Source organism: Ambystoma mexicanum, chromosome 4p (genome assembly GCF_040938575.1).
Source record: "Ambystoma mexicanum isolate Mex_15411 chromosome 4p, UKY_AmexF1_1, whole genome shotgun sequence".
Classification (NCBI taxonomy): Eukaryota; Metazoa; Chordata; class Amphibia; order Caudata; family Ambystomatidae; genus Ambystoma; species Ambystoma mexicanum.
In genome coordinates, this window is record NC_090927.1 from 299,182,056 (window position 1) to 299,203,857 (window position 21,802).

Sequence of the window (21,802 nt, forward strand, 5' to 3'; positions counted from 1 at the left end):
CTCGATCTCTGGCTTGAAATACAACCAGAGATCGAGGGGGGGAAAGGTGAACACTCACCTTCTATTTTCACCACAGCAGCCCGAAATGGCTGCTGCAGTGAAAATTACTTTCATGCCGGCATGCTTTGCGCACGACCTCCCCCTCACATAGCCCGGGGGTTGGATTACATTTGTGTGATCCCTGCTTTGCAGGGATTACACAAAACAGGGTGCCAAAAATGACAAGCTATCTCGTCCTTGGCACTGCGTATGCAATTCTAAGGACGAGATACCTCGCCCTTGGCACTTAAGGGGTTAATAGAAGCGTTATTTCTTCAAGAAGGATCCGCTAATGTTCTTCCGAGTGGATTTTCTGTCGTGGGGGGTGGTCATGAGGATGTTGAAGTAGTTCTATGCAGTAGCCCCCTCCTACCGGGGACAGCACCCATCTGTCCGAGGTGATACCCTCCCATGCATGGGTGAAGTTGGAAAGGAGGAGTCCTACTGGAGATCTATGGGAGGGTACCTGGAACGGAATGTCACTTGCTCTGAGGTGGGGTGCCACCTCGAGCAGGGCATCTGCCCGGACCACGACCCCTGCATTGTCCTCTGGGATAGCCCTGGAAAGCTTGTCCTGGATTATTCCCATAGGAACCTTGGGCTTGATTGATATGATATGATGATATGATATAGCATTTATAACGTGCCTATACACAAGTGTTTCAAGGCGCGACGAGGCAAGGGAGGGGGGACAAAAGGGAAAAACAAACAACGATCCTACTAGGCCAGGTATCATTCAGATCACGCAAGTGCATGGGGAGGGAGAAGGGAATAGTGCGAGGGGAAGGGAGAGGGGAAAGTGCACTACATGAGATAGTAGATATGATAAATAAAAACAGCCACTAGTGGCAAGTGCAAGGTAAGTGCAGACATAAGTGCCGGTAGGGGGACTGTAGGGATACAGAAAACAGTCCACAGTTGCAGGGGTTGCCAGGGAGGCAGTGCAGGAGAGTGGGCAACTGGCGGGGCCTAGGCCCGAGAATCAGAAAGGGTGGCCAAGTAACCAGTGCTGTTTCTGCCAGGAATTTAGCAGGGGAGAGAAAGCAGAGGCAAAGAGGAAGGTTTTGAGGTGCTTCGGGAACCAGATATGGTTCTCCTCAAGTTTCAGGGAGGCAGGAAGGCTGTTCCAGAGGGAGGCCCCTGCCGAAGCGAGAGATCTGCCACCAACTCGTTGCTTGGAGAAGCGACTGACCCTGTGGGAGTTGGATGCGGATGAGCAAAGAGCTCGAGAAGGAAGATATTTAGGAAGAGAGAGTTGAAGGTATTGTGGCCCCAGAAGACCTTGTGGACAATGCAGAGGGTTTTGAACTTAATCCTTGTAGCCACTGGGAGCCAGTGAAGAGATTTCAGTCCTGGAGAGATACGATCCCTGGACTTGAGGCCAAGGACAAGTCTTGCAGTCCTGTTCTGGATCAGTTGCAGAGAGCGGAGAGTAGAGGCAGGCAGATTTAGATAGAGGCTGTTGATCCAGATCTACAGCCTCTATCTAGGAGCAATCCCAGTGTACCCTTACCTGATAGCCACATCCTCTTGGTGAATTTTGGCCCCGAAAACGGCAAAAATTAACCTTACCCCTGTTAGGGAGAATTCTCTGTTTAGGCTGAATTTCCTAACCTAGTGAGTCCCCCAGCAGCTTTGCTGGATTTTTGGGGTTTATTTTTTTCTCCTGCCAAAAGTGAGACTCTTTTACCCTCACTCGTGGACATGATTTGAGTGTGTTTCTTTGGATCTAGAAGTGTTTAATGGGCTATGGGGTCTTTTACTCCATAGGGTTTCATGTGTTTTTGTGATGTGTTACACAGCACCCTCAGTGCAGTGACACAGCGGTGTCTTAGTGACCCCCCAGTATAGACTCCATACCCTGGGACTGACTACTGTCTCCCAGGGCATGTAAAGTCACCATTGACTTTACTAGTCTTAAATTCTGAACAGAACCAGTACAAACCATCATATTGTGGACATACTGGCTGGGGCAATTCGATTGCCCCCAGGGTCTGTTAGTCGAGGGGGCACGTCTCCGTCCCCCCTGATCGAGTTTTGGCTGGTGGCAGTGGATACTACTATTTATATTCAACCGCGAATATCTTCCTATGGGATTTCCCATTGTTTTAGGCTACTATCTTTATTTAATTAATTCAATACGGTAGCCTCGAACATACCGCCGGTTTATTTAATTAATATTAATTCTCCGGTTGGTATTTTTTGCCAAAACTTGATTCTAAAATGGCGCTTGTGTTCTCTTCTGTGACTCCAACCCAAGTCGAGCCCTTTGTTCCACTTTTTGGCGGGCTTCTCCGCAGAAGCCCTCCAAAGTGGTGCCACTCTGTCTGGGGTACTTAGGAGGGGTGGAGGGGAATGTAGGCACCCTGGACTGAGTTGCCTAGGCAACTCATGTCGCACTCCATCCTGATTGGCCCAAGTGGTGAGCCGGCCGGCTCACCACTTGGCATGTTTGAGTGACAGCTAGGCTGAGTGAATGGGGGTTTGCTGCATAAAAGCAGGGCTTTGGGGACTGGAACTTCAGAAGTCGCCACAGGACCTAAGAATCCGACGAGGGAGAAGCTGAGCCGACCTGCCACGACACCACCACCGGTGGAGCCCTGCTGGACTGCCTCACCACTTTTCCCAACGACAGAGGAGATCTCCCGCCGGAGAGTCTTCTTCCTTTGACTGGTGGGGATAATCAGTTTCACCGTCTTTTCGCTTTTCCGACGTTCCTCGTGGCCGCCTTGCCCGTGCCAAGCACCCCGGCAACCGGGATACCACGTTTTACCACGACCGCGAAACCAAGGTACCGCCTTTAACCGGAAAACTCCGCGGCTGGTTTCTGCCCTGGTAGTGCAACGACCTTCATCTTTCCTCCAAGTCGAGATCTGCTCTTCCCCTGGACGACGACGCAACTTGCACCCACTACCAGGAACAACTGCCACCGCTGGAGGATCCTTCCCACTTAAGGTACCGTGTCCCGCCTGGCTTCCCTTGCTACCGACTGTACGGGGTAGATTTAGCCCCCGGCTTTCGAACAGGGTTAGCCTGGGCTAAACTTTTCTAAGCCTCTCTAAACTCTTCTTGAACCCTCTGCAAGACTTTCTAAGCCTAACTGTGTGATCTTGGGCGCATTTGTGCTCTGCTCTCTCTAAGAGTGGGCCCAGCCTTTGGCCTTTGGCTCACCAGTGACTTTTTGATCTCTGCCTTGCTAACAGTGTTCCTGAATCATAGAGTGGTGTACTTCTTCATATTCTGTCTCCCCTCCCCCTTTTCTCGCAAACTTATTAGAGTGCAATCTAGTTAAGCGCTCACCTCTGTATGAAAATAAGTGGTGTTTCTGTGATTTATCTAATAGGGAAAAAGGGGTCTATATATCATAATAGTAACTGTGTTTAGGATAGTTTACAATAAGAGTGCTGGAGTGTTTCAACTGTGTGTTTTTAAATAAATAATTATATTCTTTGATACCAAAGCTTTGGTCAGTGTTTGCTTGTATTATTGTATCTGAGTGCCTATTGAGTATACTTTGCATACTGCCTAACTCTTCTTGAGGGAAGTCTGACTGCTCAGCCACAGCTACCAGGTAAATCTGGGTGGTACAGACTGCTACCAAGTGGGTTTACTGCCAACACCTGTAGTCTTAAATCTTTTGCAGTGTTCCCTAAGGGAACTGCACAGGTTTCTGCCTAACAACCCCTTTGACCAGTAGGCTTGTTTGTGAGCTGACCTAAAGATTTTAGAGTGTCATACTCATCCTTTGCTGTCTTAAGCGCATCTTCCACAGCCTTGCCGAAGAGCATGTTAGGTTCCACTGGCATGTTTATTAGAGTGGCTTGTGTTTCTGGCCTAAAGCCTGACTGCCAAAGCCATGCATGTCTCTTTATAATAGTCCCCTCTGCAAGGACTCTACCGGCATTGTCCGCTGCATCGTAATTTGATTTGAGGACATCGGTAGATACGGCCCTTGCGTCTGCTTCCACCTGAGCTAGTTGTGATTTGTGTGGCTCCAGGGCGGACGAAAGTAACGCAGACATTTCCTCCCACTTATGGCAATTATAACCAGCCAAAAGTGTTGCATTGTTGGCTATTCTAGTTTGATAGGCCACAGAGGAAGCAACATTTCTGCCCATGGCATATGTCTTTTTGCTTTCCTTATCCGGTGGGGCCTCGGAGGAAGCAATGCGTGTGCCTGCTCTTTTTCTAGTTGTGATAACAACCAATGAGTCTGGTTTCAATTGGCCTCTTATATATAAAGGGTCTGATGGTGCAGGCCGGAATAGTTTTTCCACACGTGGGTTAACGGCCCGTGTGAGATTGAGTGCTTCTAAGGAAGGCTGTATTCTGCGTTGGACCGATTTTAGTAGCGGGATAAACTGACCTACTGTCTTTTTGTCCCCCAGTATTTGTTCAGCGAAGTCTCTATCCTCCTGTTCCTCCTGTGTGTCAATTTGGAAGTGTTCCGCCGCTTTGGCTAAGACTTTGAAAAGGGGTCGATTATGGACAGGGGAATAAACCACTGGAGTGTTCCGAGTAAGAGGGGAATCTATGGAGTACATGTTAGCATCCTGGTCTGCCTCTGGGTCCTCATCATCCGCATAATAAAGTTCATCTGTATCCTATTCATTAAGTTGAGGGTCAGATGTTTCCACAAAAGCGATCCCCCTGGTCTTGTTCTAAGTCGGGGTCATATAGATCTATAACCGTACTTTGCAAGGGGACATTAGAGCAAGACCTATTAGAAGGGGGTTGAGTGGGTAAGGCAGAGGCTTGAGAGCCGGAAGGGGCAGCGGTTGGAGGAGTGGAGTGGAAACGCAAAGTAATCTGTTTTTTTTTCATAAAAATTAGCCATGAATTATTCTTCGCATAACTATCAATATCTTGTGAAGACCATTCCTTTGAACTTGGGATCACAATAGATTGAGGAGAAATACCCAGGTCCTCATCAGTGGGCGGTATAATTTTAGGTCTGGAGTCCTTAGGTTTCTCTATGGGCTTGGATAATCTTCCCTTATGTGGTGTCTTCTCCCTAGGAGGGCTCTTGTCCCTATGAGGGGTCTTAGAGGACTTGTTATGATGTTTTTCCCCTACCTTGGGGCCCATAGGAGTGTTTCACAGACTTCTTGGGCCTGCCGCTTTATCTGACGTTGAACGTCGAACTTCGGGTGTGGGAGCTGAGGCTTCGTCCGCGAACGATCGGCCTTCAGAAGGAGTTTCCGAGCGACACCCTTGCCGTCATTCGGTGGTTGAACCCTGTCGTGTGGCGATCTTGATCGAGATTGCCCAGAGGACCGGAACTCGGTGGACCTTTCTCGGGGTGTCGGACTTTGTCGAGTATTCAACTCGTCTGTCGAATGTCGACTGGGGCTTATGTGCTTGGTGGTGTGTATTTTTGTAGCGCTGCCGCCGCGGGGTGTAGACCCCACAAAATGGCTGCCGGCCTGTCCTACAGGGTCAGGGGTCTGCGCTCGAGTAGCTGGAGCTACTCCGTTGCCCTTGCCATCCGAAAGTACGGCATCGCTGCCATCGCTAGAGGTTCCCCTCTACCTCCATGGCCTTGAGTTGCCTGGCGTAGTGGGCCCAGCGTTTCATGGAGCGGTCCTTTAACGTCTTAGACTTGAAGAGCCTGCACGCTCAACAAGACATTTTGACGTGGTCTCTTGGGAGACACAAATTACAAATTACAAATTACAAAAAGTGTTTGTCCACCCAGGGGAATTTACGGTTACGCTTAGGGCAGAATTTAAACAGTGTATTTTCCATAATTATGGGTTATGGAAATGGCAGCTGGGCGAACCAAGTGTAGGAAGGGGAGAATATGCATTCTAAAATGGCCCCCCCTCTCCCTACTGTCTGGGCTGAGGCCCGGAGCGGCCTTCCAAGGTCGAACAGTCCGTCGCGGTGGTCTCTGACGGGCAGTTTTCTTTCTTCACCGGCGTGGTGTTTCGGCAGTCGAAGAAAGGATAGAAAGAAATACTATCGTAATTGTGTAATAGTCAACAGAATTAGTGTGTGGAGTTTGATTACTCTTCATATTGATGTGGTTGCTACAAGGAAAGCCATGCAATGTTGAGGCAGGTTTAAGTGCCCAAACGCAATGACCCACCTCAAGCCCAGGTGCCTGACTCATGTTTCTCATGTGGTGTTAACAGGTTGCCTTCTCAGAGCAATTTGGAGGCTGAAAGGAGATGAGGCTGGCACACTTGGCATGCCTAAGTAGAAGCAATGAGGATTAGTGGCAGGCTCTGCTGTAGCAATTTGTGTATCACATTGCATAGGAGGGACATTTGGGGAGGTGAGATTATCCTTGACCAGGTACCTTCACAGCCGCATATTTGCGCACATTTAGACAAGAAGACTGGGCATTTTGCATTTGTACTTGATGCAAATAAGACAGCATGGATATCCCCACCTTCTAAAGATTTGTTTGAGTAGATTTATGTTGCGTTGTTACTCATGCTCCTGAACTAGGAGCCGGCTTAGGGTATCCACTAGACAATTGTCCACCCCTGGAATGTGTTGGCTTGAATGAACATGTGTCCGTATAAGCACCATTGCCATATTTATTTGGTAAGTTGTGACACTGTTGGAGAGGGCGCCCTTCCATTTGTTTGGGTAGAACATGGCTGTTGTGTTGTCTTGTTTTAGGATAATGCTTTTTCAGTGGAGAAATGCTTGAACGCTGTCGAGCAGTTCCAACACATGTATGTGGAGGGATACCTGTTGAGGTGTCCAACTGCCTTGTGCTGTGAGGTTCAGGGAGCATTCTAGCATTGATGCATCTTTCATGATCACCAATTGCACTGTTTTCCTTCTAACATGTTTATGAGAAACTGCCATTTTAGTGCTTTCACCACCTTCTGAGAAACAGCCATTAGATTGTCCCAGTCGCCTGTTACCACCGACTTGTGAGTCACTCCTGAAGAGGGCGCATGTGCAGCTCTGAGAACAGAATGAGGTTAACGTATGATCCAATCATTCTTAACAGTCTCATTACCATGCACACTCCAATGGACTGTTTGGCCTGATAAAAAAGAATGTAATGTTTACTATGTTCATGACAAAGCAGAATGTAAGCTTAAACGTTTGTTGATGGGACACTTACCTTGCTACACTTTTCAAAACTATGCGGCCCAGGCTGTGCATTGAGGAGTATAAATAGAAGATACCGATTTAACAGCTTGTCCAGTACAATCTCCTGCAGTGTTTGCACTTCTACTAAGCCATCCCACCGAAGGATATTCTGAAGCAGCTGAAATTAAAATAATTGGCAATTACTGGACAGGCAATGTTTTGTATCACCAAGACAATACAAAATAGGTCCACAAGCTCTGATGTTTCAATCAGAAGGATTTTTAAATCGGATACCAAATTACCCATTTGTGCAAACATATGTTAGATTCCTTCAATTTTTACTTCCTGCAGTCCAAATTCAACAGGAGAGCGGCCATCTTCTTACTAATTTGTATAAGACATTTTTTACATGAGGAAGCAGTTTCTTCAACAGTTGCTGCACACCAATGAGGTGTGGCAGAGAACCTAGAAATATTACATAGAGAGAACAGCATGCCTGAACCCCTCTGAGACCCAGCACAACATAGAAGTATGCAGACAGAAATTGTCTGTTTGACCATACAAGAAACCCTTTTGCTAAGGTAATTCACCACCAACCATATGAAGAATTCTGAGAGATTAAAGAAAATTAGGAGGCCTACCAGATAGCAAACGCTACAAAGATGTCAAGGAGCACGATAGCTGCTGACCCTCCCATTACCTGAACTACCAAACGGTGATCTGGACCATGGCAAAATTCAGATGCATCATCCTTAACAGGGCTATGAAAATCCAGAACAAAATGTAGGTTTTTAGCGGCATCTCTCAAGCAAATTGAAACTGCAATATTTTATATTGGTGTACAGTTTACCATAATGAAGGAGAAAGCTTTACGTTACTGCCACGTTCTTTATAATCACGTTTGCCATATAAGGTGAGCAGCAAATAAAGATTCACATTGCCAACAAACAATTCCTCAATCTAACACAAGAACAGTCCTTGGTATTAGTTTACAGTAAAACATGGACATTTTCAGCAGGCAAGTCCTTCAAAATCTGCAATTAGCAAAATGAAAAGGGAATGACAAAAAAGGAGAACCAGCAAAAGTTGGCACTGTATAGGTGGGTTACATGTCTTTATAACGAACATTTTTATGAAGAATGTACTTATAACGAAACCTTTATAACGAAAAATATAACATTTTATTTTTTTGGGGTCCCCCAAAACCTCTGTTTACCCACCCTTAAAATCTCACCTCAACCATTTCCCCCACAAGATTTAACCCTTTACCACACACCCCAACTACATTTTTTGATATATCTTCCGTTATAAAAGATTCAATATATGTTCATTCTTCATAACATTTTCGTTATAAAGACTGCATACCTGGTGCTTTAAGTACGAGTAGAAAAGGCCATTCAGTTTAGCCACACATGCGTGGCAAAGCTGAAAGGACTTTTCTACTCACTATTCGGCCCAGTGGCTCTGAAATGGAAGTTTACCTCCATTTTAGAGCCACAGAGCACTGCATTGTGGGTATGCAAATGATCCCAGAAATAAACTTCCATCGATGGCTTAGCTGAAATCCAAGTCTACTGTCAGATTTCAGGTAGAAGGGATTTTCATGCTTTTTTAAATCCATCAAGCCACTGATGGTATTTACTAAACATGCCTCAATGCTGCAATCACAATGATGCCAGACTAAATCCACTGATGATCCCTAATGACTACATCCTTGAGAGCTGGCTGTCTTGGGTTGAAAAAGTTATGCATAAAATAATGCTGCCTTATAAGACAATTCTCTTAAGCAAAAAGCAGGCCTTGGAGACAAATTGCATGAACATAATACATTGGTCAGGGGCTCTGAATTTCAGGTGAACTTCCAGGGATGGCAGGCACCTGGGTAGTGTTGTGGCATGTGTGGCTTATGGCCTATTCGACTCTCACATTTCTGTTAGAGGGTTTTTTCATGCTTTAATGCCACCCAAACACTGATGGTAGTTGCTTTAAGAAAGCCTTACTGTAGGTGCTAGGAAAGATTTTCTTTTTGCTGCTTTCCTTCCATAGACATCTGACAAACTCTCCTAAATGTTTGCTTTGTTTTAACCTGTCCAGACTTTTGGACGCAAGAGAAGCCCCTTTACTTCCCTTGCCAAGCACATCTGTTTTGTGGGCACTGATCCGTACCTATGGCTATAAGTGCAGTAGAACTCTTCGCCATTGTGAAATTCAATGTTTGTTTTAAACTTAACACCCCACCTTACAGTTAAGTGCGGTAGGGATACTTTGTGTCCCCATAACTTTGTTTTTGGTAGGCCTTTAGTTGATTGCATGTTTCCAAGATGGGCTGGTGGCAGCAGATATTTTCCTACCATGTTTCCTCTAATATACTTTTGCATTTGACCACTTAATACCTTTTGAGTATCATATACTCTGAAATGGCTGCGTCATTAGATTTGCACCTGCGCTTTGGTCATCTTGTATTTCAGCCTTATTCCTGCCCTCTCATGGCTGGACTTGCCATACATTGTAAGCCCTTTCCTGGGCAAAGCGGCGGTGTGCGTTTGTGGCCAGATGTGGGGGCTGGGACAGTCTGGTCCAAGTCCACATTCAGACAAATCGTGTCGGTTGCTGGGCAGATTTGGTGGCAGGGGGCTGTCTGCGATTGTATAGCCTCTGGCAGTTTGAATGGTGCAAATCCAAAGGGCATGTGAGCTACTCCAGTCGAATCCTGGATACAAAGGAGGACCTTTGCAGCCTTTCATCAGTTAATTGTTGACACCAAGAACACCCTACAAAGAGAAGGATCTCACTGAAGACTCGAATCTCATTGTTGCAGCCAATCAGCATTCTCTTCATCTACCATCCCAGTGAAGCCCTGCTTCTTTGCCGATCACCAGAAGGCATTCATCAATGCCTTGACTCCTGGACTGGTGGCAACAACCGGTCTCAACCCCTACTTGAGGATCCTGCATGTGGAAAGTCTTTGGAGGTGTCCTGGAATGATCCTGTGGGTTGACCAGTTTCCTCGTGGGCTACCTTGCTGCATCGGTTACCATCCCGAGTTCCGACTTGGACCTCTGCAAACCCTCAAATTGTGAAATGCAGTTGCAGCTTTTCAGCACGAAGAGTGGTCTTGCAGGACCAGCTTCTTTGTTTCCGCCACTAGGATAGAGTTCTGTCATTTCTTCACAGTGGGTATCACTGATCTCTGCCTGCCTCGTGACCTGGGGGTCCTCTGAGGTAGTCTTCATCATGCCAGGGTCATCCAGCTGTCCAGATACAGAAATGTCTTGCCAGAGCGTGGAACAGCCAACTAGCCATGCCTAAACGAAACCGAAACCAAACGTTACCTCTGAAGCAGCGACCCATATATCCCTTCCAACAAAACCAAGACATGAAGCACAGGGCGAGCAATTTCAGTAGCTTCAAACATGGTTCCTGGGTGAGTCTGCAGTACACGGGGTGAGTAAACATACCTGGTCACACACCCCTACCTCAAAAGGGTTTAACGGGCATAAAGTTGTTGCTCTACCTCTCCCTTGCCTGAGATGGACCAGTGGAGTTCTGGTCAAGGATCCTCCATGGGCTTCGCCTAAGGAAGTTGGATTGCAAGAGGGTCTCCCAAGAACTTTCTTGCTATTGTTCTTCAACTTGGAAACCCTTACAAACTGCCTGTTGGCTTTGTCAACACTAGTTCAGATTACCTTAAAGACTCCTGTCCATCTGCAAAGAGCTCTTTGGAACGTGATGCTCCAATGGTACTAGGCCCCATCTCTTTAAACAAGGGAAGGACTTCTAACGTTTAGAACTTTATAATTATACGGTTCTGTTGGGTTTTAACTCCTTTCTTCCTTAGATATTACTTCTCTAAATTGGTTTTCTTAACCTTGTTCTTGCTTCACTTGCGACGATGCACTACAGTGTATATTGATTTACCTATGTTCAAAAGTAAAGTTTGGGTACTCTGTAACCAGAGCACCCCAAAAGTTAATGTGTATATAATAGTAGTGCATGTGTAGTGTAACATGTAGCTGTGGTTTTTATTTCTGTCAAGAGTGGAGGCGAGCATTATGCTACAACTTCTTTTATTCACTCTTCAGCAGTTTTTTTTTCTTTAATATTTCTTTATTAACAGGTAAACATCTCCATCACAAACTATGTCACATATACAATAGTGAACTGAGAGCCCAGCAGCTGAGTTCCAGCATTGTACATGATGCAACCTCCAGGAGTCACTTAACACACCCCGCTGATTATTCATCTGCCCCTACCCCTCCAGTACCCAGATGCGGAAGTATATCATTCCCGTCTGCATCCCTGGCCAGCAGATATGCCGTCAGCGGGCCCCATATGTCTTTGTCTGAATCGCTCAGCCGGAGCAAGTCCTTCATCCACCCTTTGACCTCGGGGGTGGGGGGAGGGTGAAGGAATGTTTCCATTTCATTAGAATACATCTCCTAACAATAATCATACAGGATGCCAAAAGTTTGACATTTCACAGGCAAACCCGAGGACCACCCTAGCATTCCACACAGCATCACACGCGGGACATTCTGCCCAATGATGTCCGTCACAACCTTGAACACCCCTTCCCAGAAGGGACCCAGAACAGCACACTCCCACAACATATGAATCATGTCCGCCTAATCCTTCCTGCACCTCGGGCAGGTAGCAGATCTAGTTGCATCAAATGTATGCGCCCTCGCTGGTGATACATATACCCTGTGGAACGTCTTATGTTGAATCAATTGTAGCCAGGAACTGAACGCCCCCGTATGCGTAATTTCATATATTCTTCCCCACTGCGTATCGTCGAGTATGACCCCACTGTCGCTCTCCCATTGTCCTTTACTCGGAGGGGGTTCGCGGTGAGTACCTGCCAGTATCATTTTATATATTGTCGACGTCGCGCCTCTGCATCCCTGGGAGGTACGTATGTATTGCAGCAGGAGTGTGGTCTGAGGGACCTCCGGGAACACCAGCGACCATTCTTTCAGGGCTGCCCTCATCCTGTAATATTGCAACGTATGCGGAGGATCCCTGCCGATCGCCCCCCAGAATACTTCCTGAGGCATGAACTTTCTCTCAAGATACAAATCCCCCAAAGTTTCAATCCCCACCCCGCTACAATCACCTTCTATGGACTTGTCACACGTGGGCGCCAATACCTCAATCTGCCACAGCCGGATGCCCGAGTCAAACGGGCGTTCTACTCCTACCCTTTCCATAACCCGTCCCCACGAATGCACAGTGCACGCCACAGGGTCAAATCTGCATTTATCAGCCACTCTTCCTGAAATTAAGAGTCCCTGAGGCGAGTAGGGGTATACCGAACCTCTCTCAATGTGGACATGTGGTGGCCCCCGCCCCTCCCACATCCAGTACCTCGCAAAGGACAGCCGGGCTGCTAAAAAATACGCCTCTATATCCGGGGCCCTATCCCTCCGCGTTCCCATGGTTGCACCAGAGTTTCCCAGCCTATCCGCAGGGTTTTTGGGGTACCATGTCAAGCGAATCAACTGGGACCTAACCTTGAAAAAAACTCTTCCCCGGCCAGACGGGTATGTTTGCGAACATGTACAAAAGTTTGGGGACAACTACCATTTTAATAATGGCCACCCGGCACATTAGGGTGAGGGGAAGCTTACACCACCGATCTACCTTTACCCTTAGTAGCTTTAGATACTACCTATGATTCATATCCAAGAGGGCCTGGGCCTTCCTGCTAACCACCACCCCTAGATACGTAATCAAGTCCTGTACCCACCCAAACCCCTCCATGCTAGTCGGAGGTGTTCTTGCCTTACTAGGGGGATTTGGCTCGAGTCACCCGAAGTCCTGCGCCAAGGGTTCAAGGTTAGCCTCAGGATTCCTTATATAGATAATCGCATCATCCGCGTATAATGAAATCAAATCTCGCGGCCCGCCCATACCCAGCCCCCTATGCCCATGCCACTTTCGAAGCCTACCCACCAGAACCTCTATGGCCATTGCAAAAAGCAGTGGGGAAAGCGGGCATCCCTGCCTCGTCCCTCTCCCAAGCAGAAATAACCCTGACCAAACCCCCTGCCACGCTTATCTGGGCACTACACCCAGAGTACAGCAGCCTCACAGCTTTCACAAATCTTCAACACCTCGAATAGGTACTCCCATTCAACGGAGTCGAATGCCTTCTCCATGTCTAACAACGCAGCCACTGCTTGCGTCCCTGCGTCGATTTGTGCTAGAATTGCGAATAGCCGCCTAAGATTCAGCGATGTCGACCTCCCTGGAATAAATCCAGATTGGTCTCTATGCACTGCACAATTTGCGACACATGCGACAAGAGCCGAGCCACCAAGACCTTCGCAAAGATTTTCGTATCCAGATTTAGCAGGGAAATTGGCCGATACGACAAACAATCGAGCGGGTCGTTGCCCGGCTTTGGGATCAACGTGATGACGACCTCAAAAAGTGTTGGGGAGGGAGTAGCCCCCTCTCCATCCCCTCCGCCCAAACTCCTAGCATATAGCTAACCACCTCCGGACCCCATTCTTTATAAAACTCTGCCGTTATCCCGTCAGTCCCCGGCGCCTTCGCAGTGGACAGGGCTTTCATCGCACCCAGCACTTCCTTCACTGTTATGGGCCTAGCGAGTGACTCCACCACCTCTACGTCAAACCTGGGGAGTGCCAGGGGGCGCTGTTGCATGCATCAAGCATGGCTGCCGGAAAGGAGAGCTCCGGCTCCAACGAAAAATCCTGGTCTAAAATATCCTTCCAACGCTGCTCTACACACTGTAGAAACGAGAATTCCTGTGCCGGAGGGTCTCCTGCACATATCCTGAAGAAATTGGGCGAATCCGTGGCTGGATTGCCGGGCCACCTTACCCGGAAGGAGAGGCGGCTGTGTGAAAGCAGCGTTGCCGCCCTGCAGCTCCGCACGGTTTCTACTGGAGGCCTGAGTCAGGACAGGGAAGGCCCGGCCACGGTGGGGGAGGGGCACAGCGGTGAACGCTGTATTGCGGAGCCCCTGGAAGAGGCGGAGTGACTCGGCATCCTAAGTCTGGTGCACAAGAAAATTACTGCTGGTGGAGCACACGAGGAGCCGAGCCGGATCGCGCTGTGAGGGGGCTGGTGTGGACAGCGGATCGAGCCACCGGCTGAGCTGTACGTAGCCCTGGCTGGCGCTTAACGCGGGAGGCTGTGTCGACTGCCGGGAGCCCGGCCCTGCTCCCCCGCTGAGGCGCTCCTACGAGGACATCCAGGAACGCCGCAGAGATACGGGGAAGAGCGAACTCCGGCCCCGCAAGACAAGTAAGTGGGGCGAGGTAGATGAAAGGCCCCTGCCGCTGCAATAAAGATCGAGGCGGGGAAGGTACCCGACATGAAGTGAGACACGGGGGTGGCCCCTAACGGTGTGGTGCGGGCAGGACCCGCGGCAACGCACAGACGATCATAAGGCCCAGGGAGCGCAATAGAAGTCACGTTGTGAAGGAGCATCGTGGGGGCCCAGGGTGACTAACGCGGGGCTGCCAGGCACTGACAGTGGGACGCCGAGGGCTGTACCCCCCAGTGTGAGGTGATGCTTGGTCCACAACAACCCCTGCGATGGTGCGGAGGGGCCACTGATACTCTAAAAAAACTAAGTAACATAAGGGCTGGACTAAAACCCCATTCACCCCCGGAGTGGGCCAGTGAGGCGCCCCGCCAAGAACTATAGGGCAATACCCATCCTGATCAGTCGGGGGGGGGGGGGGGCGGCCAGGGGGCAATCTCTGCTCTGATAGCAGGAACAAGAGAAAGAGTACAGTTACCCGGTGCAAGCAGGGGGTGAGGAGGATATAGAGCCTCCATACTATCTGGTTCCTTTCAGCGGAACGATACGTGGGCGAACACAGTCCACTCTAAGGCCATACACTAACCTACATGGGACGCAGCATGAGGAAGGGTACAGGAGGGAAAAAGACCGGCCCCATGGACTCCTTCGCCAGCTCCCAACCATGCAGGACGCCCGACGGGACGCAACAACTACCAGACAGGCAGGGTGAAGACCACTTAGCGCGCCTGGCAACACTAGTCCAGAACGGGTTTATGGCAGTCAATGTCCAGAGTGGAGAAGGAGCTTGCATATTACGGAAACGGAGAATAGAATCAGCGCAAACGAAGACACAATCTCGCAACATGGCCGCGACATAGCCCAGCTCCAAACAGAACTTCGCAAAACTCAAAGTAAATGCGGGGATTTAGAATCGAGATCCCGTAGAAATAACATTCGGATTGTTGGAGTTGCGGAAACCTTTGGTAAGGGCAACATGGAGCGACACGTGGAACACCTTTTGAAGGACATCCTGGGTGCTGAATCTTTCTCGGAACATTTTCTTGTCGAGAGGGCTCACTGCACTCTGGCTCCACCGCCGAAACTCGGGGCACCGCCTCGCACCAGAATAGCGCGTATCCTTAACTACAGAGACAGGAATGCCGTCCTCAGACTCTCCAGAGAGAAAGGTACGCTACACTTTGAGCATAATAGAATCCATATATACCCGGATTTCTCCGCTGGGGCGCAGGCGCAACGTCGATCCTACGAACTCGTGAAAAGACAACTGCGGATACGAAATGTACCCTATGCCCTCATCTTCCCTGCGAAGATCAGAATCCAACATGGTGGTAGAGCCCACTTTTTTGAAAACCCCACGGAAAACATGACATATGTGGAGCCTTCCATCCCTTTGCCTCCCAGAGACAGGGCAAATGATCAAAACGCCGGAATCCAGCCGGGAGCGGAGAGACTGGACGCAACAGACTGACGGGAATATGCCATCTAATCCCTGTCACAGGAAGTCAGGAACAATTGCAGAGAGCGGCCAGGACACAGATTTAATGGAGATTCGAGCCGTGAGCCCCCGGAAAGGTGGCTAGATGTCAGCAGGCTACCCTCAGGAAAGTTCCAAAAGTTGGGGGGAATGCCCATCGGGAAGGTTCCGAGTGTTCTTGGGCAACATCGTCATGTTGGGGGAGATGATGCGGGTGGGGGGTCAATTTGCTATATGAGACTTCATTATGTTGAGTTGTATGGGATTCAAGTTGGGGGGGTGCTTCGGGAACCCAGTTGGAAGGGTTCTGCAAGTTAAATTTGGTGGCCGCGTCGCTGCACATAACATTCTTCCGAACAATAACTGGAACAAGAAACACGATATTAGCACACGGTCATGGCATACACTGGAGCGAGGGATAAGGGACTGAAGTTAAAACTCCTTACATGGAATGTTCGAGGATTGAGCAATCGAACTAAGTCAAGCAAGGTGGGAGCCTACGTCACTAGGCATCATCCACAGGTGATCATGCTGCAAGAAACCCATGCACTCCGAAAGGTAAACACAGACTTTTTGAAGAACTGGGGGCAAAATAGCTACTATACAGATTACTCCACAAAGGCAAGAGGTGTTCTCACTCTCATAAACCCCTCTGTAGGCTTTCGATTTGGTAAAAACAAAGTGGACACTCAAGGACGCTATGTCATAGTATGGGGTAGCGTTGCGGGGAGGGAGGTGGTGTTGGTAAATACCTATGGTCCGAATTTAGATGACCCTGAGTTCTACATAGACGTAGTACATGAAATAGGATATATGGGGTTCGAACAGATGCTGTGGGTGGTGGGGGGGGGGGTTTAACACAATCCTGGATATCACACTGGACCGTTACAATACAAAACATCGAGCTCCCTCCAAGGCGACAGTGATGTTACAACAAATCCCATCACAGTTGACAATGGTCGACGCATGGCGATCGCTGCACCCACATAAGAGGCAATACACATTTTACTCATCGGTGCACGACACTGAGTCCAGAATAGATTACTGGTTGGCCTCCACAAGCCTCATGAACCAGATAGATAACTGAGATACTCCACCGCACCCTATCAGACCATTCCCCTGTCACAATGGAAATTACATTGGGAAACATAAAACCCTCAACTAGGAGATGGAGGATGCCACTAGACATTCAAGGACCCAGCGGTAGCTGATGCACTACATATAGCGGTGGAGCACTTCCTCGATATCAACAGGGGTTCAGTGGATAGACATCACACCCTCTGGGAGGACTTCAAGGTATGGGTGAGAGGAATACTGATCTCCAAGTCCACAGGCATGTTGAAGGCGGTTAGGGTAGAGCTGGCAGAGGTGGAAAAACGCCTGGGAAACCTGGAAGCGCGATACACGGATACACATTATAATAAAACCCTCTCAGACATCAACAGTAGCTTATTGGAATTCAATAAACTAGCTACTAGGGAACTGCTTTATATGTCAACCCCTCAGAGCGCGCAGATATGGAGAGGGAAAACAGAGCAGGTCGTACCTTAGCCAACTTACTAAAAGCCGAAAGGCAGCACACGGCAATCTCCAGCATACTAACAGGGGACGGCACAGTGGTCACTAGTGAAGAGGGGATACATAGGGAATTCACCCGGTTTTACTCAGACCTTTGTTCTAATCATGATTCGAAATCAGCCGAGGACGTGAAAATGTACCTCAACAACATCACTCTCCCGACGCTGCCCATGGAATACAGGCTCGCACTGGACCAACCCTTGACCACTGAGGAGGTCACAGAGGCGATCAAATCATTAGCCAGCGGCAAAGCACCGGGCTCGGACGGACTAGGAGCAGAGTTGTATAAGGAGCTACACGAGGAACTGACCCCGGTGCTGCTGTCGGTGTGGGAGGAAGCTATAGAACTGGGTACCCTGCCACCATCAATGAGAGAGGCCATAATAACAGTACTATTGAAACCTAGATGGCCGCCCAGCGAGATGTCCTCCTACTGACCCTTGTCCCTGATAAACTGCGACGCTAAAATCTTTGCTAAGATCCTGGCCACGAGACTCCTAACACATATGCCCACATTAGTACATCCAGATCAGTGTGGCTTTATCCCCACTAGATCAACGGTCCTTAATCTCAGGAGACTGTTTGGAATCATGGCCCAGATAAAACCAGAAGTCCAGGTGGTAGCTGTATCACTCGACGCTGAAAAAGCGTTTGATTCAGTATCATGGTTGTACTTGTTTAAAGTGCTTGAGAAATTTGGTATTGGCCCATACTTTCTGAGATGCGTCGGTCTGTTGTACTCTGACCCCGGAGCCAGAGTGCTGACTAATCGCACAATGTCCGACTGGTTTGGGTTGGGTAGGGTAGGGGCACGCAACAGGGATGCCCAGTTTCCCCCATACTATTCGCCCTCACAATGGAACCAGTCGCGGCAGCAATCAGGGAACACCAGGGATGGAGGGGCATCACGCTGGCCGGCCTAACTCAATCAATATCCCTATACGCAGATGACACACTGCTATATATCCAAGAACCAGATGCACATCTGGGGCCGGCGATCGAAACCATACAAGAGTTTGCCGAATACTTGGGCTATAAAACCAACAGATCCAAATCTGAAATATTCCCAACCCCTCCCACCCCCCCGACATCCGCCATGCGATGCCCGAACACCACACATGGTCTTCAATGGTCCCCCACTAAAATAAGATATCTGGGAATCATCGTGTCCGGTGAAAAAGCCTCCCTTTATGCTGACAATCATGAACACCTGTTGAGTAGTATATCCACCCCACTTCACCTATGGACAAAACTCCCTATCTCACTTATTGGTCGAGTGGCCATACTGAAAATGGTAATTCTACCGAAACTACTATACATATTTACTAATATACCGGTGTGGCCGGATGCACAGTTTTTCACAGTCCTACGATCGTTGGCAGTGGAGTTTGTATGGGCGGGGGAGCAGCCAGAATGAAGTGAGAAAAAATGGTGGAGCCGTACAACAAAGGGGGCATAGCTGCCCCAGACCTTGAGCTATACTACCTGGTGGCACAAGCCCAGTTTATTAGATACTGGTATGATGAACTGAACACTTCCCCTCACGTTGGTATTGAAAAGCACACAGCACGCCCAACCGACCTACGCTCCATAATTTTTAAAAGGAAACATAAGGATGATTGCCCATTCGATCTGGTCAGCACAACAGTGCATGCATGGTCTAGACTCTTTCGTAGGCTTGGATTAGAGACTCCTTATTACTCGGAAGCACCCTTCTGGAACTTCCCCGGTATAGCACCATTGCATGACCCAGATGTCCGGACAAATTGGGACCCAGAGGGGGAATTCAAAATTAAAGATATCTACCCCAATGGCAAATTCATAACAGAGGAATTTAAAGTTGGGATGGGGAGGGATCAACTGAAAATACTACAAGATCATCGGATGCGGATGGCCTTTAAAGCCAGATGGCCTCTATTCCCTGACAAACCACCCCCACACCCGTGCCTCGCGGCTTTGTCTACCCAGGCGGGAGTTAGTGTCTCAGGGCTCTACGCAGTTGTGCAGGCAAGCATGCCTACGACAAACAAGATCAAAATCTCATGGGAGGCTGATCTAGGAACCACCATTTCAGACAAGGCGTGGGAAAGATACTGTGATCTAACCAAAAGGGTGTCCATTAATGCAGGCCTCCGACAGATACATTTTAAGGTATTAAATAAGTTGCACTACACACTTGAGAAGATAGCTAAATTCACAGGAGATGGTTCTGACAGTTGCCAGAAATGTGGGAGCGAACATGCCGACTCATTCCATATGCATCGGAGCTGCCCACCCATACACAGGGTTTGGGGTGAAGTGGCGTCCATCCTAGTAGAAATTACACAAATCCCAGCAGACCTAACGCCCCAAAAATACCTATTCGGAGACATTGGGACAACCTCGGAAGTGACCAGACGTTTATTTAATGTAGCATGCATAGTGGCTAAAAAATATATATTACAGCAATGGAAGAGTACACAAGCACCACGCGCAAATCACTTTCTTAAAGTACTATCATATGTCAATTAATGTGAGCAACAGTATGTAATGTCACTTCCGAGGTCTTGCAAGCCTAAAGACATCTGGGCTCTGTTCAGAGTATACCTGTGCGAATCGGGGTCGGCTGGTAGCAGCCCGGCTGGACCTGGAAATGTAGTGACTGTGTATATGTTTTTACTGTGTTTCGATATTTGATAACCAAATTGTTGAACTGTATGGAATGTTATGTTTAGGAGGCGGCGTGTACCACCAACAATAAATAAAGTTTAAAAAAAAAAACCTGGGGAGTGCCGCGTCCTCAATATAATCCCTCAGGGCAGGACCCGGAGGAGTACCCCTCGCCGTGTACAAGGATTCTTAAAACCTGCAGAACTCCCTGGCTATTTCACGCGGGTTCACCAAGATCAAAGCCCTACTAGATCTCACTGCTGTTTTTTCCCCCATATCCACGCTCACCCCTGACCAGAACGGCTAGGTATTTGCCCGGCCTCCCCTCCTCCCCATACACACGAGCCCTCACAGGGTGCGCAAAGTACTGCACCTCCCTGTCCGCCAACACCCAAAACCTATCCAATCCTTCCTTCAACTTGATCAGCGGCTGAAGAGTCCACCCTCTCTACCTCCCCTTCCCATCGCTTTATCTCCATCTCCACCCCACCAAGTTCTCTTCGTATCGTCTTCAATACCCCGTGTTCTGTGGAAAGACACCCCCCTCTCAGCACCACTTTAAACGCTTCCCAAAGCGTCCCCTTGCTCTGCACTGATCCAGCGTTTTCCTGGAAGTAGTTCTTAATCATGCTATGTATATCACTTTTGAAAGCAATGTCCTGCAGGGCTTCCGACTTAAACCTCCACCTGGGCCTAGACATCGGCTCCCCCAGATCCACTGACCGTGAAACCGGGGAATGATCGGACAACGTCCTTGGTAGCATTTCACATCCCACTGTGCACTGAATGACGTAGGGACACACCCCAACACGTAATCTATCCTGGTCGACGTGTTACATACTGTTGAATGGTGGGAATACCCTGTCATTCCTGGATGCAGAACCCTCCACACATCTCCCAGCATGAGGACGTCCATGGCCCCTAGCACCGCACCCGCCGCTTTCATGTACCTCTTCCTCCCCCCAGTTGAATCCAGCCACAGGTCCAGAATGACATTCAAATCCCCAGCCCACACGATATATGTATCCCGATATTTCAAGCATTTTTCCAGAAGACCCTCAAAAAAGCCTGGATCGTCCACATTGGGACTATAGATATTAACTAACGTCAGCTTTGATTGACCCAAACACCCTGAGACAATCACATACCTTCCGGCCGGGTCTATCTCCGACCCACTAACCCTGAATCCCAATGATTTATGAAACTATGTCATCACACCCGCTGAGTACAACAAATATGTGGTATGAAACTTACATTTACCCCATCCGCGTGCTACCCCTTCATTCCCTTGTCCCTTGAGGTGCGTTTCTTGCAAAAGAACGATCTTAGCACTGTGTTGCTCACAGTACTGTTTGACTTTCCTTGCCTTTTGCAGGTCATTCAGTCCCCGTACGTTCCAGCTTAAGACCTTATACACCATGGCTCAAGCCTATATAATTACATGCAGCAATGTACCTCGCCCAAGTGGCTCCACCCGCTCATCCACCATGGCCCTTCCGATGTGATGTGAACAATTTTCATGAACCCCAACCCTGCACTCTGGGCAGCTTGTAAACCCCCTGACCCTCCTCCCGTCACCCCCCCCCACACTGCCCACCCCCAACTTGCAGTGATCACCCCTCCCTCCCAACCACCCCGCTCAACCAACAGAATGGGCCACTTGCCGGGTGCTCCGGACACCACTTTCCAAGCGGCCATCCA

At 48.8% G+C, this 21,802-nt stretch overlaps 1 protein-coding gene across 2 annotated transcripts in view; it reads right to left on the reverse strand.

Moving 5' to 3' along the window:
- Nucleotides 1-21,802, reverse strand: part of GCFC2 (GC-rich sequence DNA-binding factor 2) — a 945,959-nt gene that overhangs the window by 125,455 nt on the left and 798,702 nt on the right. For both annotated transcript variants that reach the window (XM_069605850.1, XM_069605849.1), the window contains exon 16: nt 7,130-7,276. In XM_069605850.1, the coding sequence (XP_069461951.1) occupies nt 7,130-7,276 (147 nt within the window). The remainder of the gene's footprint in view (nt 1-7,129; nt 7,277-21,802) is intronic.